Genomic DNA, 18,220 nt, shown 5'->3' with positions numbered 1-18,220 from the left:
GCTGAACGTCCAGCTATCAGCCTTGGTCTCTTCTGTTTGCTCTGTTCCATTTAGATAAGACAACATTTATATTTTACCACAGGTAAGCAGATAAACTGAAACCATACGTTCCTCTACAGCCCTGAACTTGAACTGGTAACCTGTGTTAATAACCCAAGAAAGAAGTCAAGTTACCATTTTGTTGCTGAAAATGTAGTCTGTTAGCAAAGCAGAACTGGCTAAGAATACACTATTTGTGGAAGGAGGACATACCTAAGCATTCATCTTAAGAAAAAAAAAAAAATCTTTGTTATTCTCTAATCAGGATGCTTTTGCTGTGAATCCAAAGATTAGACATCCCGAGGTCTGACTCCTATGTTCACTGAATTCCTCTATTCAGAAAATCCACTCCTCCTTGTGTCCACAATAGTCACATGAAATTAAAGAAATAGAGGAAACAAACAGTGGGAGAACAGTTCCTTTTCTCTCTTTTGGCTAAGTGTGAGCCTAATGACACAGATTCAGGGGGAAGAATTAAAGGTGATGAGACATTTTTTGTAGATATAATGGATTTTGCACTGAGGCTAGTGGTATCTGCCAGCTTCAGGCATCTATGTGTAACTCTACTTCTTTGGCAACTGAAAATCCCTGGAAAGGCTATCCTGGGGCAGTAAAGGCAGTAGAAAGACCATAAAGTTAAAGGTCCTTGAAGTGTGCATGACAAAAATGGCTGTTGCTTTATAACAAGAGAAACACTCTCTCTTAAAAATAAATAATTAAAGGCTTCCTGACACATATAAAGTTCCTTGGTATTTCAGACGGGGAAGAAACTTTTCAAAAGACATTCAGGAGAGTTTCTTGTACAAAACTTTTCTCTCAGGAGAAACATTTACATTTGTTTGCTTTCCCTCCATGGGCATATACTACTTCTAGTACTATTCTGCGAGTTTCTCTCCAGAAACTGGTTGTATTCCAAATGGCCCACAGCGTGCAGGGGTTTGCAGGGGAGTTTGTTCCTGATGCCACCCACTCAGTCCACTAATATCTTGAGATTGTGGTCCTGAAATTTGCAGCAGATTTCTGCAAAGCAGCTCTCTCTGCTCATTCAAAACCTCTTAAAGAAGATGTTGCGTGGATGAAGTTGTCTGTGCTCAGACATCCACCACGGAAGCTCGGCAGCTCAGACAGCATGTTCAGAGTTTCTTTGGTTCCTGTTGTGTCACAGTTTGCTCCTGTTGAGCACGGCTGAACAATGCCAAGGTCAGTACAGGATGACATGGAATAGTATATTACAGCCAAGCAAATAAAAAAACACCTCCTAAAGTTTCAAAAAGTAATTTTTATGCCTCTGCAACTTTTGTCAAAACTGTCCCAAAGAACGGATTCTTTATCTAGTTTTGTTGTCTTTAGAAGATAAATGGACTGCAGCATACTTCACACTGTAAACAGTAACTCTGACTGGCCTTACTCCAGGTAGCAGCTGAACAAATATTTCTAACATGGGCAGCTCTTCCTCCCTCTTTCTCAGCTGGACAGACCACACATTTTTATAACTCCCTGTCAGTTTTTATGTCTAATGTGGTCAGCCAGGGCCAGGAGGCTCCCAGAAATAAAGGAATTCAAACATTGTGTTTACCTTTCCAGAAGACTTAGAAGCAAAATGTGCCTTTCTAGGAGCAGTCCCAGAAAACACACAGTCCAAATTCTCCAGGTTAAGCTCTGCAGCTCTTACGTAAATCAGCAGGCTACAGACAGCTAAAAGTGCTCAAAGAAGCAGACGGTATAGGAGATATATACATACCATACAGGCAGGCTCTGCACAGGAATATTACATGTGAGCATTTTGGAAAAAAGTTTTGGCATCTGCTTAGTGAAAATAGGAGTATTTGTGCTGTTGTACCAAAATAACTTGAGGGAAAATCTAGGATTCCTAACTGTCATGCCAACTACTTCAGAAGACCTTGTTTAGTTAAAGAAGATTCTCTGCTGAAATTATATGAACATTAATCAAGAAGCATCTGTTGGAGTCCTTTAGTTCAAGATAAAATATCTGAAAATGTTCATGTGAGGAAATGTGTGTTTTCTTTACTTCAGGTGTCCTACTTGAACAGGAGCCTTAGATTAAAAGGTGCCGAAGCTGCCTTCCTTGTCCTTTCTAAGTACAAAGAGGATTTTCACGCTGTGGTTCTTTCAACCACATATTTCAGCTCTCTGTCTTCAGCAGCACCCCTTTGAAGATCGGCTGTATCATTGCTCTATGAAATCTGACTGTGGTAGTTGTGGAGTTTTGACGGTACTCAGGAAAAAGCTTTCATTCTTACAAAAGATGCCTGAACGCGTTAATAAACCTGCAGAACAGCTTGTAATAGCGAATTCAGAGATTGCTTATAAACTGAAAGCAAACATTAAGCCACTAAATGAAAAGATAGAGGTATTGATGGACAAGCTATCCATTGCACACCTCTCTGGAGGGCAATTACCTGGTGGTTAGCTGGTGTGAGCAGTCAGTGTGAACTGGTCTGCTCTCTCAGCAGTGGTTCTAGAGGAAATACTGAACCGGAAGAACTGCAGAAATACATTACATGCAACTGGAGAAAAACAGAGCTGGAAAAATGGTACCTGCCCTTGAAAACTTTCAGGATTAGAAACTCCACAGCTTCCAGGGTTTCAAGCATGCTGTAATTTGAGTTCATTAATGCTTGTCTTCTCAAGCAAGATTGTGCATTATTTCCATCCCCTTTGACACAGCGGGTACTGTTAGCACACCACCTCTCGGTGTCTAAATGACCCTAATTCTTTCACTCTTGTCTCATTTCCTAGAGCACTGATTACAACTATTGCAGTCTTCTGGTTACCACTGCTCATGACAGACATGAAGGAAAAATGGGATGCAGTACTCCATTTTTCTCAATTCCAAGGAGAACAGCAGCCTGTGCAATCCAATTCATGAATCATACATGATAGAGACCTGTTTCCATTTATTTTTAATGTTACTTATATTGTGCTACAACCTCACAATTATTTTCTACAAAAACAGGCAAGTGTTCCCTATCCCATGTTTGAGCATTCAGTTGGTCCTGCTTAAACGTAGTTCCTTGTACTTGTCTACACTGGATTTCACCTTATTTTTTTCTGGACCACTTCATCAGTTTGTTAAGATGGGCTGTTGGCAATGGACATACAGCCGTATCACACATCACATTACAGGCAGAATACATTTTTACCCATTTTTTCTAAGGACATAGGACTTATGCAATCACACTGTTCTCTGTCACCTCCATCGCTTCCTGACAAACAGCTTTTGAACCACTTGGTTAATTCCACCTAAAGATGATGAAAGAGAAAGGTCTCAAAGATTGACTTTAACAGTTCAGTGAGACACAGCAGCTGGGTAGAGGAGAAGCCTCAAACTGTTTCCTTTCTCAGAGGGACACCTTTGGCATAAGCACAAGTCTCGTGTGCTGTTTGTCCTGTCAGTGGGCTCATCAGTCCCCAAGCACTCATGGGCCTGTGGCATCGCTCCTGACAACCAGGCAGAGCACGGGCTCTATTTTCATCTGCTGACAAAACAGGGGAGAGGGCAGAACTGCAAGGAGACCTTGTAGAAGAGGTAGGATTACACAAGACAGAGGTAGGAGCTACCATTATTGCAGTTGTGGGCGCGTACGGACCGAGGACACGTAGATAGAGAAAACCATGCCTTGTTAGTTCCGCTGCTTGAGGAAGAACTCACATTGAGATTCTGGTATGGTGCCATCGGGATGCAGATATCCTGTAAATTGTCTTTCCCCTGACTGAAGTGGACAATGGTTTGCCATGAACAAAGTGGATGTGTTTTCTAAGCCAATCTGGACAGCTTTAACAAGTGTTTTGCTATTTCAGGGGGTTTTTTGGGCTTAATGAGTTATGCTTAGATACCTACTGGAGTTCTAAACAGCAGCATGTTACTGTACATTCTTTCCCTCATCTGCCAAAGGAGGAGAATCAGGTTTTCTAAACATAAGTCAAGTAACTTCCTGTACGTTTACAAAGGATTAAGAACTCTTAACTCTGCATGTGTGGAAACAGATTGCTCCATCACCCTATACCTAGAATAAGAGTGGAAAGCACATGGTTGCATGCTTCTCTTGTGACCACATGCAATAAAGTTTAACTAGAAAGAAATATTGACCCAGACAAGGACAGGCTGAAGTATTTGAAAAAGCATTATTGAGCAGCCTGCACTTTGTCCATGCACTTTGCAAGCTTTTAAGCAAACATCCTTGTTCAGTTTTTTCTGCCCTTCAAGGTTGCAAAATAGGGTCTGTCTTATTTAAAGCAGAAGCTAGAGGCATAGTCTAACTCCAGGAATAAAACACTTTTAATCCTATGGTGATTATTACACCACATAGTTAAGAGCACCCACAATCAGGAAAAAGAATGTGTGAGTACAGTGGGCAAGATAATAAGAACTGTTACTCTCATACTTACTACTACCTTCCGTAGCACTAAGTACTTGAGAAAGATACAAACACGCCTGGAGGACCTGAATACAGGTCAATCTTGAGGCAAATAAAAAAGCATTATCATCTACACAGCACTATATTTAAAAAAGCTAGACCTATTAGTTGCATTCTTCTCTAGCAGAAACAATCTTTACTGTGAATTATTTCAGGTCTGCTCATATTGTCTCAAAGTTGTGAAGAGCCTATGACTTGGCATTGACTCAGGAGCATATGCTAGTTTTTAATACTAAGAAACAGTATAAATTATTATTTCAGTCTGAAATTGCCTGTTCATTTCTATTACAGAAGGTTTGTGTTTTTTTATGAAACTTTACCTCCAAACTGTGATCCTTTGTAGATGAACAGTTTAAATACATGCTTTGAAAACTAGCTGTGCAGGAGGCTCTGAAAGAAGCCATTGTCCAGTGGGAATGGAGTGTCACACTATGACATGAAAAGATGTGATCTTTGACAGTGATCACTGAGGGAACACTCAGCCAACTTATGAAGGAAAAGAGCTAGCTGTGCTAACTGGGACATATACACCATATACTTTGTAGAAGCAAAGACAGAAATAACTGTAGTATTTTAAAACTGCCAGGTATGAATGTACTTACTCTTTCGGAATTTCGAAGAGAGAGTTCTCTCATGAAAGAAACAGAAAGTAGTTTAAATTGAAGGGACCGTGTTCACTCTATCCTTTTTCCTTTATTAAGATTCAATTTTCAATTCCTGTATCATCTGTGCTCAGTTTAAGAAAACTTTTGAAAATAAAATCAATGAAATATTCCACATAAAATTAACATAATATATAATATGAAATATATGTTGCCTTCCATAGGCAGGGTTGATATCTCAACTACCTAGTAAGCAAAGTAGTGCAACAAGCAAGCAGAGAGGTAAGTATCTTCAATCATTCTGCCCTTGGTTGCTGAGCACTGAATTCTATGGGGTCTCAGAAAACTCTGAACTTTCGAAAATATGAACAACTGAGTCAAGACAGTGAAACCATCAAATGGTAAATTCTTCATCCAAAAAAAGTGTTCTTTATCCATTAAGTATACTACACAATACCATTCACAATTCTTTTTCTTTGTACCTACAGGGGTGTGCCAGTTTAACTACATTTTCAAGTCAGTATTCTAGCACTTTTCGAAGTTTGTAACTGGCAGTGAAGCAGGTAAACATTCCTAAAAATGAAAATTGGTAATCTAACTTTGACATTTTGGCATTAAAGAGGCACATCACTTGCCCTAACGCACTAAGTCTGATGCATGCAACAAAGCCTGTAGCTTTAACTCACCACACTGTAATTCCCACAGGGGAATAACGTGGTAATAACATAACTGGGGACAACCCATGAAGGTGTTTTTCTCAGAAAACCTCTAGTTCAAAGAGGAATCAGCTCACGGAAATCCTAGTGAATGAGCACAACATCCTCCCAAAGATCAATTCATCAAGCAAATATGTCTTAAATACATATAACAAGAAGCAGTCCTATATAAAATACTCAATTGAAGAACTTTTCAAGACTAAACACAGAATATTAACAGTATTGCATTTATTTGTGACCACTTGTGTGCCTAGTGTTCTCACCTACAGGTTGCTGCTGCAGAAGGCCACAATCTCAAATTCAATACAGTAAAAAGATGACTGTGAATGTTAAATCATTTGCTTTCTGTTGCTCAGCAAGCCAATACACAAAACTGCTGTATCACCAATGTTGGTCCTAGGGTGAGGTTGTAAGACCAAAGCTTCAGCTATTCTGTCTTAACTTACCACTATGGATGGTAAATTAAAATCAGTTCACTGAAGACAGAGCTATAGGGTTACCGAAAGACTTTTACTACCCTTGTTGTTTGCTTCCTCCTCAATGCTATCTGTTTGTGCTTCAAGGCAGTTTCCATCCCATCGCTATGAAAACCTTTCATCTACAGGATCCATGTTAAATACAGCATACCGAAATGCCCACAAACTGAATAATACAGGACAAATAAAATTTTATGCAAATTTATTCATTAGCTTTAACAATAGTAATACATAAATCAATACTATGTCCAGCATAAGGTTGTATAATAAAATATGCTATTCTGGTAAGACTGATTTTTAGTGCGTACATTTTAAGGGCAGTTTTCATCCAAATTGGACACATTTAAAAATAATAAATAAATACAAGGCCAAAAATGCTTACTTCATGAAAGTCCTGCTAACTTAGACTTCAGGCTCCACATTGCTTCAAAGCACTAATCAGTACAGGTGTCTGCGTACATCTCAGACTTACACACACACAGGTTGTGCTCAAGCAGCATACATTTTTTAGACATCTGACTCAGGCCAATACACACTAGATTTCCAATATAGACCTATTTATTCCTCTTAAAGCTAGCACCCACCTTTCTTCTTTCTCTTTTAGGATTGTCTTACCTTCCAGCTGTTATCTGCACATATGAACCCTAGCAAAATTATGTGTACAAAATACAAAGGTCCAGCCTGCTCACAATACTACATTTTTGGCTTGAGATCCAGACTGCACTGTCTAGTGGCACTACTTATGAAACAAACTGCTACTCAACTCAAATAAGATTATATTGCTCTTGCGCGGGGGGGAAATACTTTGGAAACGGAGAGGAACATGGTATGCTCCCAGCTCTATTTGTTATGTTTCTGGAGCGCTCTAGATTTCAGGAGCAAATCCTCTCTGGGAGGGCTGGTGCTTAGTGCTTCAGCATTAAGCTTTAGGCACGCTGGGTTCTGTAGTCTATGGACAGCCCACAAGCAGCTGCATTTTCAGCTTTGTTTCGCTGATGGCCAGTGAGTCCAATATATAAAGTGGCATTCAGATGTTCATCAAAGTGCAGTATACAGGCATTCACTGACATTTGGGCTACCTTTATTTAAATTAAGCAATATTGAAATCTAGTCCCAATTTAGATCAGATACTCATGAGAAAACATATTTGGCAAATCAGAGCTGTTGTATTTACTTATGTGTACTTATCACATACTGTATATACTATCCTTTGGGCGTATTTATTCTACAAATCTAGATAGCCTTGTTTCATTTGGCTTCAGACTTCTAAATTCTGCTGATAGCAAAATTCCCTTTTCCTGAAGAAGTTACACTCAGGATTGAGTCATACATTTTAAAACTACTCTAGTTTATATATTTCATTTTATCAAAACAAAACCCAAAAGCTTGGTCGAAATATAAACACTTACAAACCTCATGAAAATATCCCTGAGAAACTTTCAGTAATATAGCAGTAATTATAAGTTTTTGGTCCATTAGAAGAAAAAAAATTGTTACACCCAGTTACTGAATACTGAGGGCTACAAGTACATTAGCTGTACACTGGACTCCCATTCACTCACTCCTCTTACAAAATATTGTATCTGAGACAAGAGCCACTAGAGGTTTTTTACATTCTATTTAGTTTGAAATAAAAAGTAATTGTTGCAAACTTTAAGATGAATAGCCTAGATTCAGCCCTGGTGTAACGCCTTTAATGTCAATGGAGTTCACACACATTCCAGGGTTGAAGTCTGGCAACATAAATGACTGGGTGAAGGACAGTACCTAAAATAAAAAAAAAACTTAGAAGTTACAGAAGATACTTTTCACAAATTGCTGACGTATGTTTTTGCATACTACTTACTTTGCAAACAAACATTTTATAAAAGGTTTCAATTTAGAAGTCATACTGTCACACCATAAGAAAACTCAGAACACCACTGGGTTAAACTCTACTGAGAAAGCAAAGTGCATGGAGTAGCTTCCACAATAGTGCACATGAAGTGTTAAGTACTGTGTTAGAACACATGCAGGGTAAAAAAAAAACCAAAAAAACCACACCACCCAAAAACAACAAAAAAAAACCACCCCAAAAAAACCCCAAGAATTTCTTGAAAAATCAGAGGGATATATCATTCTTCATTGCTCTGAAGTTGCTTCAGAGGGCCACAAAGTCTGACATCTCATTGTTTTAGTGATATTTTAGAACAAACTAAGTCAAAATTTACATACACGTGAAACAGATAAATGCAAGCAATCCACTTTTTGACTTTTACCTGGAACACTAAAAATTTTCCAATACATCAAGCTTTAATAGGGCTTCTGAAAATAATAACATTTGAAATTAAACTAAAGCTGCTTGTACTCTGAGGTGAGAACTACACTAGCCCCACACTTTATCTTTCTGTACCAGTACGCCTGACCTTAGCACTTTCTGCTACATCAAACTTGAGCAGACCTGTCATTTGCAATTAAAAAAGCCATGCATTATAATGTTACATCAATAGCTTCTGCTAAACTGAGGCTATGTTTTAGTTTATGAAGTGCAACAAAAGTATAATACCATATCTTATACTTAGCACTCTTCTAACTTCTAACAAAACTTGCAAAAAAACCTACAAAGGTGTTTCTGTAGAGTTAAACCAAAACAGACAGAATACGGAACAAGTATTTGGGGAAAACATGAGAACTTAACACTTCAGGAATCCAAGAAGGATGTTTATACCAATTTGAGAAGATAAGGGAGCAGAACTGTTCATGGCAAGAGAAAAAACAAGGAAAACCTCACAAAACCAAATACTGTATATCAAATTATTCTGAAGCAACTAAAAACCCCTTGTTTTGCTCCATGAGCAGAAGAATTACTCAGAATTCATGAACAATGTGTACAACCATTAAACAGTACCACTGTGGGGGTCAGTGACAGAAATTCAACATTATTTTTTTGTGATCGAATACTAGATGTATGACTTGTGGGGTTCCTTTGAAACACCAGCTGTCATGATCCAACCACACTGTCCTCTGCCAAACATGGAACATTTTTACAGGGTCACTGTAAGGTGAATTTTAGTTCCTTGGGACAGCTTCCTCAAACAGCAAAGTTACGTATTCAACTCTAAAGAAACACCTTAGACAGGGTCATAAAAGGCCGTGGATAGGTTTTAACCATGATAATTGTGTAGCGCTAGCAGGTTAGTAAGAGAAGTGGATCCTTTCAGACAGTAGATGTATTACCAGGTGGTGAACTGTCAGAGACTGCTTTGGTATCAGGAGTGCAACAAATAAAAAGTTGTTTTCCCAAGCTTTTCTGGGCAAATCTGAAGTACATTATGTGGCCCATTGCAACAAAAGACACAGAAATAAGCACCAATAAGCCAAAAGCTTCAGGATTTGGGGCCAAGATGACCATGATGAAGTGCAGCAAATCAAGCAGATAATTCATGGAGTTTTGGACACCATTTATGATTCCTCTTTCAGATTCTACCACATTTTCTTGGAGCAACTGCGTGACAGTCAAATCAAAGGACCAAAGGCCTATGGAGAGAAAAAAAGAGTTATCTGTACAACCAGGCTTCTCATGGCAAACTTTCACTACTGACACAATTCAATTCATACTTCCAAACATCAACTTCTGCCAAAAATGCACAGGACAAGCTAGCCTCTTGTCAGACTAGAGCAGATTTCACACTGACAGTCAAAAGCAATTTACTTTCCCTTTACCAATATTTCCTGAAATAATACATACAGTCTGACACATTAACTTGCCTGTCACATCTGACTTCAACATGTCTATCAACTTAATGTTTTGCTCATCTGTTCCTTATTTAAATAGCTGTTTTACAGCTATTTACAGTGTATTCGTGCCAGCTACAATTGCTAAGTTTTGCATAAGGTGTTTGCAAAAAACCTACACAGAATACATAATAATTTACAACTGTCTTTGTAGACACCAGCTTCTATACTGTTTTAAAACTGAATCATTAATGGACTAAAAGTTTATCTTGAAAATAAACTTAATATATGTGAATCAAATATTTTATTCCTCCAAAATTCAGCAAAAGCTGCAGTAATTAAGAGGACAAAAATTCTACAGATGAGAATTACTGTTCATTACATTTACGTATTTGCATCTTCTACTTACAGATAGTACTACTACACTAACCAGCAATTCCTCAGAAAAATTAAGCTGTCATCCAAAACAAAGTTTCTGTTCTAAACTCCTTTGCTGTTCACAAGTTTAAAGGTCAGACAATTAATTTAATGAATGGATTAATTTAGTAAACTGCTAAGTTTGAAGGTTTTCATAGGAGATGTATTTATTTTGGTTTCCTATTAACAAATGGTTTTATCAGGCTGTGAAAGAAGATGATCTAGAGATGTGCATTCCAAAAAACAAGCTACATTCACCTCCAAATGTGGTAACTTTTCTCCTACTAGTGATATATGATGGGCAAGAAATTAGTACTGCAAACTAAACTCTGCACTGTAGCCTACAATTCTAAACTGAAATTTGTATTTAGTTGACAGACACTGTGATTGTTATAATTAAAAGCAGACAATGAATCAGATTTTCATAAAAACATAATACTTACCAACTCTAGCAGCAATGACTCCTGCAAACAGAAGACTAACAGAGATTAAAGGCACAGGCTCAGGACTCATCTCTGGGTCACCGTTAGCAGGAGTAGTAGACCCGTTTAACAAGTTGGGCATTCCAGTTGAAAAAACCATTTCGGGCTTATCTTCTGGAGATGCTATAGTAGGTAATGGTTCGCTTTCAAAAAGCCTGGCACTGATGTCAGCAAATGGGGAAACAGTCAGATCCATAGGACTTCCAGGCATGAACACAGAGATGGCACATAAGAGCAGACAAGCAAACTGAGCAACTCCAGAAATAAGGCCCGTGCGAACCAGGCCACATTTGCGACGAAGCCAAGTGAAAGCTACTGTTCCCATGATTCCAGTGACTGCCGAAGCACCCATCAGGAGGCTTAGCACAGAGCCACTCAAACCCTGAGTGTACGCATAGCCTGTAGTAATACAATCAAAGCCCAAAACAGTCATATACAGAAATGCAAGACCCATGCCTGCAAGAAACACTGGCTGGTTGTAGTATGCAACCCATCCATCACGAAACGTGATGAAAGGTTCAGCAATCCGGGCAGCGCAGCTGACTTCCTTCTCCTGTTGGGGCTCAAAGCCAGTTACATCTTTCTCAACAATTAACTGCACTCCTTCGGCAGGTTTCATGTCGCTCTCTGTAAACAGAAATGTAACTGTTAGATACACTCCTGTCTGGAAAGCGCAGAGTGTAAACTGCAAGACAATTGTTTGCAGTTAGCAAGTTCACTGCTGCAGAAGTGCATCAGTGAAATTCTGCTATCAACCTTCCTCTGATTACTTTTAAAGTGTCCTTAAATCCCACTTGTATAGTAAGATCAAGTAAAGTTTATCCCTAGCAATTTAAAATCCTGCTTATTTAATTAAACTGTGGTAGGACAAAGCATCGCCTGTTTCTTTTCAATAGACTTCCGACTGAATGATCCCTTTCCATAAAACATTATTTGCTTAATGAATGACAATGTTAGTTGGCATTTTAACATAGCTTTGTATGTTTAAATACATTAACCACAGAAATTAGGGAATACTTAAACATCTGTCAATATCTCAGGTCATAGCAGAAGAAGCAAGGCAGAGATGCTTGTTGAAGCCTACCAAAAAGACAAAAGTTTTCAACACTTGACTTAATCAAGACCATCCTTTTCTACAATTCCATTTTCACTCTGATAGAGGAGAATGGCACTTCCACTGGTCACAGACAAAAAAGTGTTTAGATTAGTAAGGTCACTAAAACTATACAAATGTTTGGAAGCTGGAGCAGTGTTTTTACACTGTCAAGTTTGAAACAAAATCCACATACAGCAAGTGAGACACAAAGTATTTCTGCAACTTTTAAAAATGCAAGTCTGCTACTGAAATCAGAACACTGCAATGGTAAAGACTGAGATGTTTCCTACATACTGATGTTTGCTAACTGCTTCATTCTTTGGGAGCATTCAAGAGCCAGTTCCAAAGCTATTGAGCCTTCTACCCTCTTTATCTTGCTCCCCTGTCCTAGGCTGCCATCAGCCCAGTCCAATAGCTTACTGGACCAGCTACTACTCCAATGGATCTGCTGACTGGAAAGAAGCTATGTCTCTTCAGCACTTTTAATAGCAGCCTCCTATGTCACTATACATTGAGCAAAGAACAGATTGCTAGCTAGCTTTTAAAGAAAAACCAGGATTTTTTTATAATCTTTCTTTAAAAACAACCCACAACACGTTACAGCTGGGAGCCCACAGCTTGAGCTTTCGGTGTTATTCACATACTGCTATCTCAAAAATGGGAAAACACATTTGTATTCCAGTATCTGATGCTGCAAATACTTCATAACTGAAAGTCTGCTTCCAAAACAATTTTATTTTCTGATATTAAGACTATCTACAGTAATTAATATAAATTTTAAGGTTGTTTATAGTCATAGCCATCCACATTGCAAATCCCAGTTGCTCAGCCTGGACAAGGAAGCAGAGTAGAAGGTCAAAGACTTTTTCCCCCCCCTCCATCATTTCCTGCATCATGTGGAACTCATTGAAGCATGCCAGACTAGAAATACTACCACCTATTCTACAATCTCCTGAAAGCCTGTTAGTATTATGTGTAAGTAGAGTTAAGTCAACAAGAGAGAGTCCTACACAGGCTGTTTTGCTTGTGAACACTACAGAGCAAAGGGCTTTGTCAGCTTATTAGCTATGGTATAGATCTACAGGAGTATGCCTTGTAATTAGCCCTAAAAAACAGGGCAGACTTACTCTAGAGGGTTAATTAAGAGGAGAAAATTCATACTTTGGCTGCATTTTATGGGACTCCTCAAAGAGCTGCACAAAGAATTGTCACCTAGATTAGAGTCTCTGGTATCTATATACAAGACCTGAAACCTTCAAGCTATGAGTAGAAAGCTATATAGCCTCAAAGCAGTGCTTGTAGAAGACAAAAGTCAACACTTCAGTTTGACTGATACAGTGAATATACTGTAAATTTGAACAGTTACTTTTGTGTTTTCAATACCTTTCTTTACATTCAGCTGTTTCAGTTCCGATTCTTCAACTTTTGCACATTTGAGAGCCAGAGCAGGAGTTTTCTGATAAACCTTCCAGAGCAGTAGATATTCCACACACATCGACATCAGGTTCCAGCCAGAAATGAATCCACAGCCAATCATCGGGGAGCCAAATGTCATTATCTGACCAACTGCCATTGGGGCCAGGATATTGGTCAACTGATCAATTCTTCTTATTGTGGCGTTCATATCTGTCAGAAATGATTTGATGATATAAAGTAAGTGCTGAACACCTACAGTGACATACTCACTAACATAATTGAGAACTGCACATACATACACATCAAGCTGAGAAGTCTTGTGTCAACTTTAAGTGGTTCCAGCAGGAGCAAGAGTTAGACTGCTAATCAGAGACACCATCAGTGTGTTCCAATGTTTAAGCTGACTGGGACCAAACAAGATGTTTGTAAGCCAAATCCCTACTACTGACAGCTTTCTCTGCATGAGGTCTTTCAGCTTTAACACACAGTTTACATTTGAGAGCACTTGTACAGGTAGACCTGTTAGTCATGACATCAGGTTACCCTTACATCCTAGTGACATTCTGTAATTTTTCAACCCAGCACACACAGCTCCAGACATTAAAGGAATCTCATACGATGGAATTCTCTCCTGTAAAGATAATTTTAGCAAGCACTACCTCCCAATACTAGACCAGTTATTTCTTAATCTCTTCCATTTACTTCTAATAACTGGTGACCACTGTACCCACTGTTGATAGCAGCGGACCTTTGAAATGGCTTTAAATGTCCTTATCAAGTCACATTGCCTACAACTGCCATCAACCATTCTCAGAACTTACTGAGCGAAGTCCTCACTCCTTTCTGTTCCACACTTTGATATTTATGGTCAAAACAAGCAGCCCATTCTTAGTATGAATGCATCTTCCATTTGCTGGCAGGGGATGTCTCACCCTCCCCAATCTTACCAGCTTTAGTGTCATTACACCCTCTGGGCTCGTGTAAGCTTCCAGCTAATGGTGCCATTGTTCCATCCCTAAAAGTTGCTAGACACTGGATGGTTTGGCACATCAGGGCTTCAGGCTGCTTAGAAGTACATCTCAAACCCATTTTAGAGTCCTACTATGAAATTAGAACTTTTGAAGGGCAAGTGAAACTGCACACAAGTATGAATCTGCTTTTCTGAGTCTGTAGAGAACTACTGCTTGCCATTCAAAGAAATGTTTAAGTTATTCTATTTAGAATTCAAAGTCAATTTGGACTGATGGTTAACCAAGATGAGTAAGTTAGATATTTATATAATATTTGGCTTTAGAAATTCCAAGAACTAAGCTTTGTTTTTTGAGCTATTTGAGGAAGGCTAGTATTTCCACTCAGGAAAAGTATAAAGAGTGAATAGAAAAACTAATCAAGGACAATGAAGAAGAGGAAGTCAAGGCAATTTTTTATTTCCCTAGTCCATTAACTTACTTAAGGCTCCTCTTTAAGGAAAGGTAACAGCGTAGAGATTGACAGACATATTTGCTGCAAAGTCAGCACTGGCATTTAATTTTTTCAAGTTAAGGAATTTGAATAGTCTCCAAATGACATTATGGTTAAACATGTAACAACCCTATTCAGCCTGAAGAGATCCTTTAGATACATCTGTTGAACTAAGGTGCTTAGTTCAGTGGGCTTTTTTGTTCTTAAGTTGCATGAGACTTGAGATTAACCTCTTGCCTGATTTCTCAGTACAGAATGTAAGTGGTCATATAATTCTGAGATCATGAAGCAGTACAGAGGCAGGACTGCCTCCTGTGCAGCCGTTCTCTGGAGGTGTGGTCTGTACCTTATCTCATGTGTAGTAAGTAACACAGGGATTAGGGGGATGAAAGAAGAAAGGTTAATGAGAACCATTAGAACTTGAAGGCTTTTATGCATAGATGATATTTTTCTACTTGTGATTCACATACATAAAGACAGTTAATCTGTACTGCTGCTCTACAAAAGGCACGACCTGGAAAGGCACTGCACGGTCAAAAGAAAAGACTACGGTGGAAAATTTATCTACTGGGAAATGAAAGCAAGACACTTTTAATGCATCTATTTAAGAATTGCCCTCTCCTGAGACAGGAAAATAAGATTCCTTAATGGGAGATAAACAATAAGAATAAAAGCGCAATATAGGATTCAAATCCCTAAAAGGACTCTAGCACGTAAACTGAACTTTATGGGCCATTTAGGCAGCTTCACACAAAATTAGACTCCAGAAGCTGAAATGCTGTCTAGGCCTGGAAGTATCTGAACTCCACAAGTGTCAGACTTAAAACTTTAGTCCCAGAGTTACTTCAGCGAGCTACACATGTCTTGGCAACATGAAGCTGCTCTGTGCCTTGCTTGCACTTCAGTATCAGTTCCTCTATTTGGGATGGCTTCAGTCCCCTTACAGGGCTGACCCAGAGCCCATATAGCTTGTCCAAGTTCATTGCAAAAAATGCTGGTTCCCACACTGCCTGTTACAATCAGACCAGCAGCACAGCCAAAGATCAACCCCTCGGTGCAAATGGCCTTGTGGCTAGGCTAGGAGTACCCTCCCAGAAAAGGGGAGACTAGTTCAATGCATCCTTGGGGGGGATCTCAGTCTCTCACATCCAAGTAGTGTCATGTCTACCAAGCTGCAATAGAGTTTGAACATGAACTCATTCTCTCCCCTAATAACACCATGCCACCATACAAGAAAGTCAAAAAGAAGGAAAACAATATTTTTCGCCTAGAAAACATTTAAGTCTGTATATCGGACATCAAAGGAATATAGAGCTTTCAGTTCCAACTGAAAAAAAGTGCTCGCAGATCCAAGTTAGACTCTAATGCTAGATAAGTGCAACATTTCAAATATATCTGCGTGCACAATATTCCCTACTGGCAATTTCCTGATCCACCTACTTTACTGTTCTGGACTTCATTCTCATGTACCTCTTACTTTGATCCCTATGTGAGGAACCCAGTTACGCAACAGTTTTCTGTTTCATTCCAGACCTAAAAATAAAGTATTGCAAGACTTGGCTGCAAGTGCCCAGAAGTTAAATAGCTTTGCTATTAAACACTGGTTATTTAAGGGTGTGTTGTGCGTTTATTTTTTCAGTAAGAATAAAGTTTTCCTGACAAAGCTGCAGTAGGACTAAAAGGGGGACAAAACAAGTTTAGGGATGCCTAACCGAACTGTAATCATAACAGTAATTTCTAATCTTAGTAAGTGTAGTCCAGAGCAGGGAAGAATAATATAAAGACTGCCCTTTTTTCCTGCTGTTCTCTCATAACATCTGGAACTCAAAGATGTGCTGACCTCTATAAAACTCTAATCTAAAAATCAAGCGTGGAAAGTAAGATATTTAAGGTATTAAAAAGGCAACATATTTCACCTGCCAGTTTGCTTCTGTCTTCCCCAGCAACCACAACAATCCAGTCCCTCTGAATTGTGATCGCTGTGGCAGTGCTGGCCAAATTGGCAATATTTGCTATTGTGATAACCAGGATATAGCACATTGTCTAGAGAAATGGGAGGAAAAAGTTACAAGATGAGAAAACTGATGAAGGGAGATTTTCCTGCTCTGTACAACCAGAAAATACACTTTTACATTCGAATCCATACATTTTCATGTTAATTCTTCAGACAAAACAAGACCAAGTCTACTTTACAATTCCTGACAGAAAACAATCAACTCTGTTTACCCAACTAGCTCAAATTTTCATTTGCCAGTTTTAGCTCACAGGAATGTCTAAACAGACTAGAGAGAAAAATAGAAATTAATTGGTCTCCCATGCTCCCCAAAGTTGCTTTGTAAGTTAATTCCTTATTAACATGTTCAAGCACTCACAAGAAGCCATCCATGGTATAAGGTCAAAAGCTGTGTCTTAAACAAGAAGACAATCATCAGGATAATACCACACAGGATGACAGATGCATTCTGTACAACCAAGGACGTCTGGGCCACTGTTTTAAATCAAAACAGAAAAAAAACAACAGTTATGAACATAAGAATGAGCTAACTATAAGCTTAAGGAGGTTATAATGAAGGAACACGCAGAGATTCTTTAAATGTTTTTATTTTCATATTCTCCCCCCAAAATATAAGTAGTAAAACTATACTTCATATTAGGTTTTCAGTCTTCCATTGTCTTAAATAAAAAAAATTAACATCTGATGTAACTTCAAAGCTCTTAATTCACAGGCCACGTAGGTCTTTTCTCAATCAAAAACCAAGCTGCACCTGTTTAAATGCTGACAATGTTTTTAAAAATAGAAGACCTAGCTTGAGTCTCTAAAATCAACCTTCAGCATACCATGGAAGCGATGTTATTTTGTAAACTCTTGGAAACTAAAAATGTGTATGAAGAACTTGATGCCATGTTACTTATAAAAGACTAGAGCATACATATTCAAGACATGCATAACACAAATGCAGTGTGTGATTACACTTAAGTGGAAGATCTTTGTATCCAGACAGAAGACAAGAAATAATGTGAGTGTACATTAGTATTAGACTGTGAAGAACTTGGTCTGTACTCCTTAAAACTATGTACTTTTTACCTTTTCCATTTCTGTGCATCTCTATGTATCGTATGGGTTTAGCCGGAGATGTAATGACTTAGAAGTCTTTTCCTCCTGTCTTTGACACTATCTTTGTATAATCCGTACCACTCTGAAACTCTACCCTTCTTAAAAGAAAAAAAGAGCCCTGTTCTTTTATTTGACTTGAGGAGTTAACTCTTAACAGCTTTATCTTTTTTACATTAATTTGATCCATCCTTAAGTAAATAACCTGCTTCAGGCATCTAACCTTTGAGTCTGGAGTTCTTGTCCACCC

The 18,220-nt window shown here is 38.6% G+C and overlaps 1 protein-coding gene across 1 annotated transcript in view; it reads right to left on the bottom strand.

Annotated features, from left to right (window-relative positions):
* Nucleotides 1-9,337: 9,337 nt before the first annotated feature.
* SLC40A1 (solute carrier family 40 (iron-regulated transporter), member 1) overlaps nucleotides 9,338-18,220 on the bottom strand; it is a gene marked incomplete at its 5' end in the record, with an annotated part of 13,415 nt that continues 4,532 nt past the window's right edge. Inside the window, 6 exons of the mRNA XM_010075325.1 lie at nucleotides 9,338-9,788; nucleotides 10,847-11,512; nucleotides 13,365-13,607; nucleotides 16,775-16,901; nucleotides 17,231-17,346; nucleotides 18,194-18,220. Coding sequence (XP_010073627.1) covers nucleotides 9,469-9,788; nucleotides 10,847-11,512; nucleotides 13,365-13,607; nucleotides 16,775-16,901; nucleotides 17,231-17,346; nucleotides 18,194-18,220 — 1,499 coding nt within the window. The remainder of the gene's footprint in view (nucleotides 9,789-10,846; nucleotides 11,513-13,364; nucleotides 13,608-16,774; nucleotides 16,902-17,230; nucleotides 17,347-18,193) is intronic.

This window comes from Pterocles gutturalis, unplaced genomic scaffold (assembly GCF_000699245.1).
Source record: "Pterocles gutturalis isolate BGI_N339 unplaced genomic scaffold, ASM69924v1 scaffold16502, whole genome shotgun sequence".
Taxonomy (NCBI): domain Eukaryota; kingdom Metazoa; phylum Chordata; class Aves; order Pterocliformes; family Pteroclidae; genus Pterocles; species Pterocles gutturalis.
Note: the sequence above shows the minus strand (reverse complement) of the source record. Positions and strands in the feature narration are given on the sequence as shown.